General features: G+C 38.2%; 3 protein-coding genes across 3 annotated transcripts in view; 2 read left to right on the forward strand and 1 right to left on the reverse strand.

The window, feature by feature from the left end:
* Positions 1-3,764, forward strand: part of akr1b1.2 (aldo-keto reductase family 1, member B1 (aldose reductase), tandem duplicate 2) — an 8,098-nt gene extending 4,334 nt beyond the window's left edge. Inside the window, exons 6-10 of the mRNA XM_032505448.1 lie at positions 1,956-2,062; positions 2,496-2,577; positions 2,824-2,907; positions 3,019-3,101; positions 3,229-3,764. Of these exons, the coding sequence (XP_032361339.1) occupies positions 1,956-2,062; positions 2,496-2,577; positions 2,824-2,907; positions 3,019-3,101; positions 3,229-3,271 (399 nt within the window). The 3' untranslated portion in view covers positions 3,272-3,764. The remainder of the gene's footprint in view (positions 1-1,955; positions 2,063-2,495; positions 2,578-2,823; positions 2,908-3,018; positions 3,102-3,228) is intronic.
* The window catches only part of LOC116673257 (THAP domain-containing protein 5), a 142,706-nt gene that overhangs the window by 122,232 nt on the left and 6,922 nt on the right, over positions 1-13,552 (forward strand). The window lies entirely within an intron of this gene.
* LOC116673264 (aldo-keto reductase family 1 member B1) lies at positions 6,226-11,728 on the reverse strand. The gene is made up of 9 exons (XM_032505455.1): positions 11,568-11,728; positions 10,887-11,054; positions 10,525-10,667; positions 8,830-8,986; positions 8,644-8,750; positions 8,462-8,540; positions 7,307-7,393; positions 6,615-6,694; positions 6,226-6,496 (listed from the first exon to the last, which is right to left on the reverse strand). The coding sequence occupies exons 1-9, from the start codon at positions 11,640-11,642 to the stop codon at positions 6,454-6,456; spliced, it is 939 nt and encodes a 312-aa protein (XP_032361346.1). The 5' UTR covers positions 11,643-11,728; the 3' UTR covers positions 6,226-6,453.

Raw genomic sequence — 13,552 nt, forward strand, 5'->3', positions numbered from 1 at the left:
TAGTATGGTGTTCCTAATAATCCTATAGGTGAGTGTATATCTCACATACATACATACAAATTACTCACAGAAATATAGGCAAGGCAAGGCAGCTTTATTTGTATAGCACATTTCAGCAACAGGGCAATTCAAAGTGCTTTACACAAAATCATTAAAACAGATAAACACAAGTACAAACAGTTAAAAGTCATAAGCATAAAATCATAAGACACATGAATAACAGTTAAAAACAAATAGAAACATTAGGACACATAAAACACAAGAATAAAAGTTACAGTGCAGCATAAAAATTAAGAATGAGCATTAATTTAAAGAAACAGCATCAAAAAGAAAGGTCTTCACCTTGATTTAAAGAACTGAGAGTAGCAGCGGATCTACAGGTTCTGGGAGTTTATCCAGATATGAGGAGCATAGAAACTGAAGCTGCTTCACCCTGTTTAGTTCTGACTCTGGGGACAGAAAGTAGACCTGTCCAGATGACTGAGAGGTCTGGGGGGGTCATAGTGTAGTAGCAGATCAGAAATGTATTTTGGACCTAAACCGTTAAGGATTTATAAACTAGCAAGAGTACTTTGAAATCAATCCTTTGAGACACAGGAAGCCAGTGTAAAGACTTCAGAACTGGAGTGTGTGATCCAGTCCTTGTTCTTAGGGACTCGAGCAGCAGCGTTCTGAATCAGCTGCAGCTGTCTGATTGATTTTTTTAGGGAGACCTGTAAAGACCCCGTTACAGTAGTCAGTCTACTGAAGATGAAAGCATGGACCAGTTTTTCCAAGTCCTGTTGACACTAAGTACTTTAACACTTGATATGTTCTTTAGGTGATAGTAGGCTGACTTTGTAATTGTCTTAATGTGGCTGTTAAAGTTCAGGTCTGAGTCCATGACTACACCAAGATTTCTGGCTTTGTCTGTTGTTTTTTAACATTGTTGTTTGAAGCTGAGCGCAGACTTTTAATCGTTCCTCTTTTTTCCAAAAACTACCTCAGTTTTTCCTTCATTTAATTTCAGAAAGTTCTGGCACATCCATCGTTAATTTGTTTGATGCAGTTAGTCAGTTTTTGTATTTGACTATAGTCCCCTGGCGATAGGGTTATGTAAATTTGTGTACCGCATACCTATGGTACTTATTTTGTTTTTTTCCATTATCTGAGCCAGTGGAAGCATGTAGATGTTAAACGAAGAGGCCCCAGAATGGAGCCTTGCGGAACTCCGACGTCATATTTGTACGCTCAGATGTATAATTACCTATTGACACAAAGTAATCCCTATTCTTTAGGTAGGATTCAAACCAGTTTAGTACTAAGCCAGAAAGTCCTACCCAGTTTTCCAATCGGTCTAGTAATATGTCATGGTCGACCGTGTCAAATGCAGCACTGAGATCAAGTATACTAAATTGAAATTTTCCACTATCTGTGTTAAGGTGGATGCATTAAAGACTTTGACAAGAGCCGTTTCAGTGCTGTGGTGTGGTCGGAAACCCGACTGAAAGGTATCATCAAATATAAAGAGTTAACAATTTAAGAAGTGATTACAAAGGTCTGCATGCAAGGACCATGATAGGGTGTGTGCTTAGCTTATGTAGAAGCAGTGTCATTTTAGTCAACCGAAGTGGAAGGTATTGAGACAGTCTCCATTTGTTTTAATAAACACCATGGTAGTGTGTGCAGTGGCTGTAGTGCAAAATATTTAAGATTTTAAAAGAATTAGTATAGTTTAAGGCACTTCTTCTTTTTTTTTACTTTACATAAATGTAACGAATGTCCTTGACCAAGACATTGAAGAGCAAATTGAACATAATTGAAGCTCACTTTGAAGCCACGTGTGTGTGTTTAATAACTAGAAGCCTGGACAGTTACACACACACACACACACACACACAAAGTAAACATTTGATTAATGCATCACTCCCCGGTTTCTGCAGTGCAGCCCAAGAGTTTTGTGTTTGTCTCTCTAGGTGGAGTGCCACCCGTACCTGACCCAGGAGAAGCTGATCAACTACTGCCACTCCCAGGGCATCTCGGTGACCGCCTACAGCCCCCTGGGTTCCCCGGACAGACCCTGGTCAGTTGTGTCCAAATAACACGAGACAGGACTTACCTATCTATATCACCACACTGCTACGGAGTGGGTCATATTTGCTTGAATGCTGATTCAGTTTTATGTCTGTCACATCCCTTTTGGTTAGTTTCAACTTGTGACTGCTGTTCCTCTTTGTCTATGTGGTTTGGCATGGTTTGTCCTGATTTATATATTAAGTAACAAGTGGTTGTTTTTTTTTCTGCAGAGATAAGTTGGTGTCATTAAAGCTTTTTTTATTAGTCTGATTTAACTTTGAAAACCTTTTTCCCCAGCTGCCTGTCTTTGCAGCACTGTTTCATTGTGGTTAATTTGTAGTAAGCCTTTTTCTGAGGTATTTTCATTATTTTGTTTACGAAATGAATGCGATGTGTTCAGGTTTGGTATTTAATACCGGGTGATTGTATTGAAATTGCAGGGCTAAACCAGAAGACCCATCACTGCTGGAAGATCCGAACATTAAAGCCATTGCTGAGAAGCACAAGAAGACGCCAGCTCAGGTACAGCACTGTCTGGAATAAATTAGTAATGAAATTGAACCAAACAAAGCTTCAAATAGTTATTGCGTGCGCACAAACACACACAAGAAGAAGAGTGCTTGTTCCTTTTTTTTTTTTCCTTAAAAAAAAAAAAAAAAAAGCGTGCAAAATCCACGCACATGGCCCTCGCTGTTATTGCACTTAAAGTTAGGACCTTTTGATCACGTTCACACGTTAATACGCTTTCTCCTTCCCTGGTCCTGCCAGGTCCTGATCCGCTTCCACATCCAGAGGAACGTGATTGTGATCCCCAAGTCAATCACACCTCAACGCATTCAGGAGAATTTCCAGGTAATTAGCTTGGAAATAGCTCAGATTTTTTTTCTAGGATTAGCCTTTAATGTGCCTCGCATACTTAGCCTCTTTTCTCCTGCATGAAGACCGTTGTTTAAATCTTTGCAGGTGTTTGACTTTGAACTAACTGAGGAGGAAATGAAGACTATATCAGGATTTAACAGGAACTGGAGAGTCTGCCCAATGCATTGGTGAGATCGTACATCATTTTGTTCTTTTCTTTTGGTAACATACATTGTTTAGAAGATGTCGTGTGTGGGGCAACCTTTTTTAATTTTCCTTTTTTTTTTTTTTCCCCTGTTCATTTTCTCTCTGCAGGAGCACAAAGCACAAGGACTTTCCATTTAATGCTGAATATTGAAATGAAAAATGCTGATTTAACAGTGGGTGCTGTGGTGTGCTTCTCTACACTCTACAGTGCTCACTTTCCTGTTCTTTAAAGCAGTGTGGCCTTGCTTCAGATTTATATTTTCATATTACATTCATCAACAGAAAAATTGACTTTCTTTGTTACCAGGTGTGTCTCTGTGAAAACTTGTAACCAGTTTTACGCACACTCCTAAGACTTCTTTATACCCAATTATTTCAGTTATATCTGTTAATGCATGAATTGAATGGTCTGAGACATCACATTTCACTGAAATTATGTTTTTATATGATTTCACGTGACTATACATTGATGTAATGATTGAAATGCAGATCTTAATACAATGACAAAGCACCTCCTACTATTACTATGTGAGTCACAGACGGCATCATGTGTAGAACACCGTTACAAAATAGTCGCTTTCACTTCCCGTGTGAACTGATTTTTTGTTAAGCATCAAAATAAAGTCCTGTTGAAGATAATACAAAAAAAAGAAGTCGATGCAAGTTTCCTACACAGTTGAGCAGGGGAAAGAAACACTCAGGCAAGTTGAAGTTGGTTCCACTGAGTGACCACTAGGGGTCAGAAAACCTAATAGTGAGACTGAGGGAATAAACAATATGCTTCTGTAGACTTCATACTGTCTACAGGACCGGTGTCTACACTCACTAAAATACAGACACACTTTATTGTATTGTCATAGTAATGTTTCATTTTTATTTGTAGTTGGGGAAATAAGATTTAACTTTGATGATCCGACTAGTTAGTGTTTAAAAGTAAGGTTAGCCAGATATTAAAAAAAGAACATTCTCATAAATATAAAACAATCTTTTTTTCTTTCTCGATTCCAATCCATTCCCCACTTATTTGTCAATCGGAACCTCCTAGAAGATTTTGGTTTGGTGCATCAACATGTAAATGCTTGCACCAGATGACTAGTTTGGGGGAAAAAAAGGCTTCATATTTCTGTGGTAATACTGTTGATTTGGCCACATATCAATTAATTATGAGTTACCATTAAATGTGTAATTGTGAACTAATCACATTTAATTTTAACTAATGGTTAGCGATAAGTAACAGGAAATTCTGATGCATCTATGCATTTATTCATGCATTAAATCATGAGTTATGCATTATCCTCACCAAAAGTGTTACCTAGTTTGCAAACAAACTTTTTCATACTGCCTTTTTTAGTTTGGTCAAAACTTACCACATTGGTCTTGCAATATGTTTAATACTTATCTACATTAAAGCTTCAGTAGGTAACTTTTGTAAAAATGTATTTTTTACATATTTGTTAAAACTGTCACTATGTCCTGACAGCAGAACATGAGACAGATAATCTGTGAAAAAATCAAGCTCCTGCTGCTCCTCCCTGTGCTCCTGCTGCCACTTGCGAAATACACCGCTCCGGTCAGAAACAGCCAATCAGAGCGAGGAGGACTGTCTAGCAGTGTCAATCACTCTCGTGTACGCGGTGCTCATACCCCTCCCCCGCACAGCGCGTACCGCCGTTCGAGCCAAGATTGCTAGTGCACTGCAGCTGTGCTAATCGGGAGAAACAACTTTTCAGGAAAACTGCCAATTTCTCGAGTGACACTGCTCGGAAAACAAAGACGGGCTAACAGAAGAAGACGATGACGAAAAGGAGCTAAAAAGAAGAATTTAACCGAGCCAGAATAAAACGAGGGTCAACATCGAAGCGGCTTTTCAAAGGTGGAGGGAGCTACGCCTACTGGAAGGATTCAACACGGATTTGAGTAGCGTTAGCCACATTTTGCTTGACATGTAAGTATCCCTGCTGGATTTGTTTCATTTTTAAGAACTACACAACTAAGATATCGATGGTTACAGTACACTTTCAGTACACTGGTGATAGCGCAAATCTCAGTTTACTCCGTAGCTTGTGGCACGGCAGGAATGTTGTAGCAGTGAAGATTAACTTTACCTGCTAACTCTCCACCCTCAGTATAGTAATATTATTTCGATGCTACAGTTAGCAAGCCAAAAGGTGTTTTTGTCGATCACAATAAATGTAGTTATGGTTAAACTACTTTAATTGTTCGCTGTCCTGTCAACGTTTGGCAAGGCAGACTTCTACTTTTGATTATTTTTAAACATGTTTTCTTTCCCCTCAGGGTGTAATTTGTAAATCAAATGTCTGACACAAATTCTTTGTGCTCCTTCAACAGGTCAGACATGGCCCCGGACACAGGCACGTGAAGGAATCGTCTTTCAGTCCAAATCAAAATGTTCAGTATTTCCTTGTGCAGGAGTACTTTGCAAAAAAAGCTGATTTATTTTACCCATATTCTAATAAAACCTACATATTTCTAAGATGTTATTATTCCTTGGCTCATTGAGCTTCCTCAGTCATTCATCATTCCTACTGAAAGTTTACGGTTTTAAATTGATCCAAAAGGTAATTCAGTAATGTACTGTGTAACGTGCTACTTTTGTTCTCACAAATGAGCGATTACATGAAAAATCATTTTAAACCCTTTTATTGAAAAAAATTTACAAAATATAAATAATTTATATAAGCAAATTGTTTACATAAGCTATACCCTCCTCAGATTAAATCCCCTGTATTGTCCATGAGGATGTGGAAAGCATCGGTGGCCCTGCTTACTAGCCTGCGCGTTCACGGCAGGCCCCGCTGTGGGGGAGGAGCTGTGGCGCAGCAGAGAGCAAGGGGGAGGGACCTGTAAGGTGTGCTTGTTCAAATTTTTAGGCTAAGTCCACGTTTTCTCAGAACTCCCTACTGCAGCTTTAACATTTGTGCGGTGGATACCTAACTTTGGTATTTGTACTTTGTCACTAGAAGCAGCCTGCTTCTACATAGCCTGTACAGTGACGTCATTTACACCTTGTTAGGTATTGACCCACAAATTTATCTTATGTCAACTCAACCACTACATCCTAACAAAACAGGATGTAAAAAAAAAAAAAAAAAAAAAGCTTTATTCACGCAACCTACGTGTTCAGAAATTGTGTTGAGTTAATAGTTTCAATAGCAAGTATTATATAAAAATGGTTCAGGTGAAGCTAAACATATAATGTTAGGCTCTCACATTAGCCGGGTAGTGGTTTGATAACAGTGTGTAGATTCTGAATATAAAGAGGGCTTAATAGTGGAAGCTAGGCAGAAACGGTGCAGCATGTTGTGTGATGAGCTAGTATTCTGCATTCAGTGGGTAGTCTTTGTGTGATGAGGCCCTTTAGAGAAAAGAAGAGGAAACATCCATTACTAGCGATAATGGGTCCAGTAACCTGGTGTATAACCTACAATTTCTTGTATTATCATATTGTTGTCTTTGTCTCCCTGTCTACTTACCATTGTAGTTTGAATGCTCTCTTCTCGGTAAAGCTTAGCATGGTCTTCATGTCGTCTTCACTCAACTCAAAGTCAAACAACTGAACGAAAAAGAACAGCTAAGCAAAAATGACTTACAGTATGAAATGCAAGTATAAAGCACATGATCCAAATTTTTGCCAATTACCAAAACCTTAACAAAATAGATATATCTCTTGAAAGTGGTTTAACTCAACCTCAACTTTACCTCTTAAGTCTACATCTGAAAATGAGCCTGTATCAGTACACTAGATTAGTGGATCCAGTTCTTCAGCCCTAAAGACACCAGAATGTTTAAATAAGGCGTTGATAAAAAGGTCATGAGGCTTCTGGGTATTGTTCAATGCTTATTCAGAACCTAGAAGAATACATGGGAAAGGGATCTGAGATAAGGTCCAGGAATTTTGGACCGGGTCACATGATAATTTATGTCAGTTTTCCTTTCATCCCAAGATTATTCGTTTGGGTGATGGGTCAATCGTAACCAAGATAGATAAGCACATAAAAAGCTGGGTCTAGACTAGTTTTATGATAGCCATACAGATTCTTCTTAGAGGATGGAGAAATGAAGCGGCCTGTGCGATGGCTAGTGGCAGCATTTGTAAAAAAAAAAAAAAAATGTCACTAACGGTTTACAAGAAAATACAGCAATCAGCTGTTGAAGTATACAAAACCTGGATGTTTTCCTTGATCCGATGGGGCGTTGTTGACTTGACCACGACCATCACATTCCTCTGGATGTGGAGCCTGATGAGAACCTGGTGGAAAAACAGCCTTATATAAGCAGTGTTTAGGATTTTTCCTGAACATCTTTGCATGACTATAATTACGAATTACTGATGTTTAATTTCCCATGGTTAGAGCTCTGTGACAAACCTCTTCATCCATCCATGGGAGAGGGGGCTGTGATATCGATCCTACATTGATGGACTGTAACTAAGTACATTTACTCAAATACTGTACTTAAGTACAAATTTGAGGGACCTGCTACTTTCTACTTCTTTCCACTGCATTTCAGAGGGAAATGTACTTTTTCCTCCACTACATTAATCTGACAGCTGTAGTTACTTTACAAATTAAGAATATCTTTAGTTTGTAAAATACATTGTTTTATTATAAATTAAACTACCCAACAATATATAGGCCTACAAGTCTAGCTGAAATGATTAGCTGGCTAAACACTTAGTTAATCAACAGAACTGTTTAGATTTTCAAATTTTTTTTTCTGCATTGAGTACTTTTACTTAAAGTACATTTTTCCCAATGATAGTTAGGCTCCATACATTTACTAAAGTAACATTTCAATTCAGGATGTTTACGTGTAACAGTATTTTTACATTATAATAGTACTTTTATTTCACTGTGACCCACTGACCGAAACACATCACACTGAAATATCCCTACAACCCATTATGTTTTCTTTACCCAATGAATGTGCTCATTTTTTCGTGTTATGCTACCTTAGTACTAATAACAACCAATATTAAAGTGTTTCCTTACCAAACTTAGTTGTGCATTCCACAATTAACACTAAAAGGACACATTGAGAGCACAGCCCTCTGCATAGGCATGCCTTATTTCACAATGTTAATGCAGTGTGAACTTTCCCAGTTGGAAACTTTTTCAGATTATTCCGACACCGCATAATTCCATCAAGTTTCATAAAAATGGTGCCAGTAGTTTTTCCGTAATCCTGCTGCCAAACAAACAAACAAACGGACAATTCAAACCAAAAATACAACCTCCTTGGTGGGGGTTAATAATACAAATGTTGGCAGTATTTTTCCAAGAGAAAGTAAGGGGAAGAGATTTTTTTTCTTTGTTACTTACGCTGGAGTCTTGTTGTACTTGTCAGCAATAGCCTTGATCTTAGGTTCCTCCAGCAGAGAGGGATCATCAGATGAAGCCCTTTTGTAAATAAGAACAGAAAAGAATAACACTTCATATCTTATATCTATGTGTAGACACTTTTCTGTGAGCTCTGTGTATGATAGGTGACACCGCCTCTCACCGGGGTCTGTCAGGAGAGCCCAGGGGGCTGTAAGCTGTCACTGAGATGCCCTTTGAGTGGCAGTAGTTTATCAGCTTCTCTTGGGTCAGATACGAGTGGCACTCAATCTGAAGGAACATGCAACTACGTTAGCTTTTATTTTCTTCTTTCTGCATTAGGTAGCAGACCGGCAATCTTGTTTTGTACCTGGTTGGTGGCAGGCTTGTACCTGAGGCCGGGCTTGTTGAGTAGGGCTTCAATCTGGTCTTTGTTGAAGTTGGAGATGCCGATAGCCTTGACCAACCCAGCATCCACCAGCTTTTCCATTGCCTTTGAGAACGTCAAAACATGAAGTTGCAATGTTCTTATTTCTGATAATAAGACTTAGCTTACCCTACTAAATGTTCAGTAGGCAGGTTAACTTTTGTGAACACAATTTTTCTTTCATATCTGCTGAAACAGTCACTATATCCTGATACTACATTAGACAGATCATTTTTGGAGAAAAAAAACACGTTCTTCTGCCTCCCCCTAGTGCTCCTAGTGGCATATGCAAGATTCCACTGCACCCGGAGATAAACAACCAGCCAGAGCCAAGGAGTCTACTGTGGCAATAAAAGCTCGGGAACTGGGCAGCGCTGTCACATATGAATCAAGTTTCTGTTGCTGTATTGCCTATTTCTTGCCGCAATTTTATTAGAGGAACATTTAGTGTACTGTTTAGTTGTAAGAACCAGAACCAAGCACCTCGACTGAAATCTCTAATTTGCATAAGTATCCAGCCCCTTAATTCCGTACTTTGTCAAAGTCTCTTTTGTAGCAATTAGAGCTTTAAGTCTTTTGGGGTAATTCTCTACAAGCTTTGAACACCTGGATTTTGGAAGTTTATCCCATTCTATTTGACAGATCCGCTCAAGCTCTGTCAGATTTTTATTAGAAGCGTCTGTGAACTGCCACCTTCAGGTCTCTCCCCAGATGTTTTTTGGGGGTTTATGTCTGGGTTTTGGATAGGCCACTCTCTGCACTTTAGCACAATGGCCAGTGTATCGTAATCATCCTTGATTACAGAGATTACATTTTACAATTCATTGTGTTTACAAATATTCTAATGTGTTTAATTTCTACAAAACTTGCCTTAAGTCATTTAGATTCTTTGTAAATCTGCAAAATGTCACTGAAAGAAATGCTCCGGTGTTTGTAATTTAATTATTTTCTTTGGATGACTTTGGCTCTAAAATCTAATCAGCCCACATATATTTTCAGGCTATAGGCTGCAAATGAGAACTCATCAGTGCTTGTCCCCTAATTCATAAGTAAAAAAAAAAAAAAAAGCATTTCATTATTCACATGATTGTTGTTGAAAATATTCAACAACAACTGACCAACACAGTGTGTGCGAGTGTGTGCGTGTAACATAAAGAAAGCAAAAAAAAAAGTACAAGTACAAACATGGATGTTGTTAGACATGTGATTTCACCCAAGGGTGCGTCATACAAGGCATCATTTTCTCTTACTATGTAACCATGTGTGCTTAGCAACCATCCATTACTTGACACTGACATTCATACATCTGTCCAACACTGTATTAGACAAGCTGTTTAGCGCTAGGTTAACACGCTAATTTATGATGTTCCTTTGCTCATAAAGGCCGCCAAATATGAAGCTTTATGCTAAGAAGTTTGAATACTTATGTCTTTAATGGTTTTAGCTGGATTTGGTTTGAAAAAGTTAACTTGTGAGCATTTCCTGATGTAGAGGATTTACTTCACAACAAAGTGTGCAAAACATTATCACTAACTTTAACTGTTAGTTATTTCTCTGATGTCAAGTTTACTTTACTAGACAGTTGAACTGGGCTAAAGGTTGAGCCTGACCAGAGCTTAGTCTTTTGGTTGTCAGAACAATCCAAAGGAAAGGACAGTCCAAACCTTGGCTCCCATTGGGTAATGCATGAGGTAAAGGTCCAGGTAGTCCAGGTTCAGGTCCCTGAGCGTCTTCTCACAGGCTCCCCTCACCAGAGACGGAATGTGGAAGGTGCACCACAACTATGAAGAAGTATAAAACATACTTTATCGGTCAGTGTACAGTGTTTTTGTTGGTTCATCTTGAAGGGGAGTGAACAAAAGACCCTGGCTAACAACATCTTCTACATGTTGTTGTACAAGAATTAGAATTGAAATGTCTACTTGTCCTGTTTCAACACAGTTGCCGTATTTTAGAGCGTTTTTAGAGTGTGTTTATTGACTTTGGCTGTATTACCATACCTTACTGACAATAAAGAGGTCCTCCCTCTTAACCACTCCTTGGTCAATCATTGCATTAATTCCAGCCCCGACTTCTTCCTCATTCTTGTACATGTAAGCACCGTCAATGTGCCTGTAACCAGCACCTATTGCCACCTTAACAGCCTCAGTGACCTTTCCTGGGGCTGCCTACAGAGGGAGGAGGATACAAAAAAAAGCATCAATATAGTGAATAAAATATGTAGCTATGGTAGTGACTGTCTTTTGTGCTGGCTCGTTCTGGCCTTGTATCATATCACTAGAAAATATGAATGTACAGTAAAGGGCATGTTGTCATTGCTGGTATCACTAGTAGCCTACTACCAGATGTGTTCGGGCAGAGGTTTGTGTGCAGTACAATGTTAATATTTACATTTTGATTAACCTTCTATTAATAATTTGAGATTCATCAATTTATTGTGGTGCAGTTGCACTACTTAGATATTTAGACGTCCCTGTACTTTTCAACCTAGTTTGCAGTGAATTCAGGCAGCAAGGCAGAGGACTCGGAAAATGAAAAACATAGACAATACAAATAATTTAGACCAGAGAACCCCTGAGGTACTGAGAGAATAGGAGTAGAGACAAAGTATCAAGTCCATAATGTACATCCATCTGTTTTCTAACCCTTCTCTATTATAAGTATTACATGTTCAGCCTTACCCTCCATGTTCCGAGACCCACAATGGGCATCTTTGCTCCATTGTTGAGTGTAACTGAAGGTATCATGTTGGACATTGTGTTGCAGTTCTTGCAGTATCAATCAAAAAGTATCCGTTTGTGCAAGCAGACTCATACTACACTGCAATCAGAGAACAGGCCGCCTCTTTTGTACGAGAGAGATAGACAGAGAGAGTTAATGAACAGGCCATCAAAAGGCATCTGGGAATATTTAATTGACAGACAGCGAGAGGCTACATGAGTCAGCACAAATGGTGGGATTAAATGCACCAAGTGTATGATAAAGCATGAAATCTGTGCAAGGGTTTTTATGAAATTGGAAAATAAGCTTTCATTAATCCTTAGCAGTATTATAAAGAGTCAGGAAACGAGTCGTTTGAGCCTGCTTTCTTTCCTTTTTGTCATTTGATGTGAATTATGTGGTTAAAAATGGGCAGAATACATAGTCATGCTGCATCCAGTTTTTTTTATTTCAGTTTTTTTATTTTTCGTTAAATTGAGTCTATGTTATTTTTGAAAGAACAAATAATATTCTTCCTCCTACAAAAAAGAAGTCTGTTGTAGTATAGACCCAGAGGTTTGGCTGCTGCAAGCACATTTGTTCTTGTATGGTATAGTCTGGATCAGACTTAAATGGGCGTTCATTGGTTAAATAAATAAATAAAAATAAAGGACCCTTCTAAGATAAGCCGCCAGCTTTGCTCCTTTACAAAAAGAAAAACTTTCGAGGTGGCAAGCTAATGTTACACGCTGAAAACGGCAAGTTTTGATGAAAGGTGAACTGTGCAATAGGGTAGGGTTGCTTGGTTAATTAGGTGAATTGTTGTAAAGATTTACGAGGAATATGTTTACAGTATGTTTACAGCATTTGCATTCTGACTGGGACATTTTAGGATCGATTTTCACAGAAGAGAAAAGACCTTGTAAGCATGGTCAAGCATGTCAGACCCGAGTTACTTACTAATCTCACCAGCGTAACACATTTTAGATTAGTAATGAAACAAGTTTACAAAGGCTCTCAAGTGGATCATCACTGGCATTGATCATACAGTATGATTTAACACATGCAAGCCATATGGACTACCATATAATAAATTTTATGTATAGCACCTTTCAAGAAACCCTAGGACACTATAACTTACATTTAGGAACCAGTGACTTTGTTATATGCTTAGTGAGCATAGTTTTGATGTAGGGCTGTTCTGGATTTTGCTACAGTTGGTCCCATCTCATCTTTAGATATTAAACTGTACTATGTCACCAGTAAAAGGTAATCTCTAGTCTACCTAGAAATTGAAAGGATTGTTATACTGTATGCTGCGTTCATTGACATTTTCATTCATCTCTTTGGAGTCAGATCTCATGAACATTCAGCTGGATTGCTTTAAAAGCAAAAAATAAAAAAAGTTATTCCACTTTGTTATGTGCTATTTAAATGCTGCTTAAGATGGATGGGACTCAATAAAATAAATGCTAAGTATAGTTAATTGATATAATTGTTATTTACCCATTAACATTGATATGTTTTCCTCTGTTTTTTGGGATGCATTCCATGTCTCAGTTTATTGTTTCTATCTGTTAATTTCTGAAAATAAAAATAAAGAAAATTTGATCACACAAAATAAAAACATTGATATGGATGGCAAAGACTGAGCTAATAAATAGGGCCACATCTCGTATTTGGTAGAAATCAAGCAAGGTTTTTTTTTCTTCTTTTTTTTAAACTAATATTTGTCTTGAGATAGTGCGCTCTACTGGAGTCTATGTTGTGGACGTGGACATCTCCTCCTTGGGTTTACGTGACACTTTAACTTTTTGTTGTGGCTTGGTTCAGGAGGATCAAAGTTCCTCACAGCTTGTTTAGTTTTTTTCTGTTTTTCTTTCAGTTTTCCATTTTAATTGCAGATTTCCTTTGTCATAAATTGTAAACTGAGAAGCAGCTAAGAATATATAAAAATGGTGTTGAA

The sequence above is a fragment of the Etheostoma spectabile genome, chromosome 23 (genome assembly GCF_008692095.1).
Source record: "Etheostoma spectabile isolate EspeVRDwgs_2016 chromosome 23, UIUC_Espe_1.0, whole genome shotgun sequence".
Lineage (NCBI taxonomy): Eukaryota > Metazoa > Chordata > Actinopteri > Perciformes > Percidae > Etheostoma > Etheostoma spectabile.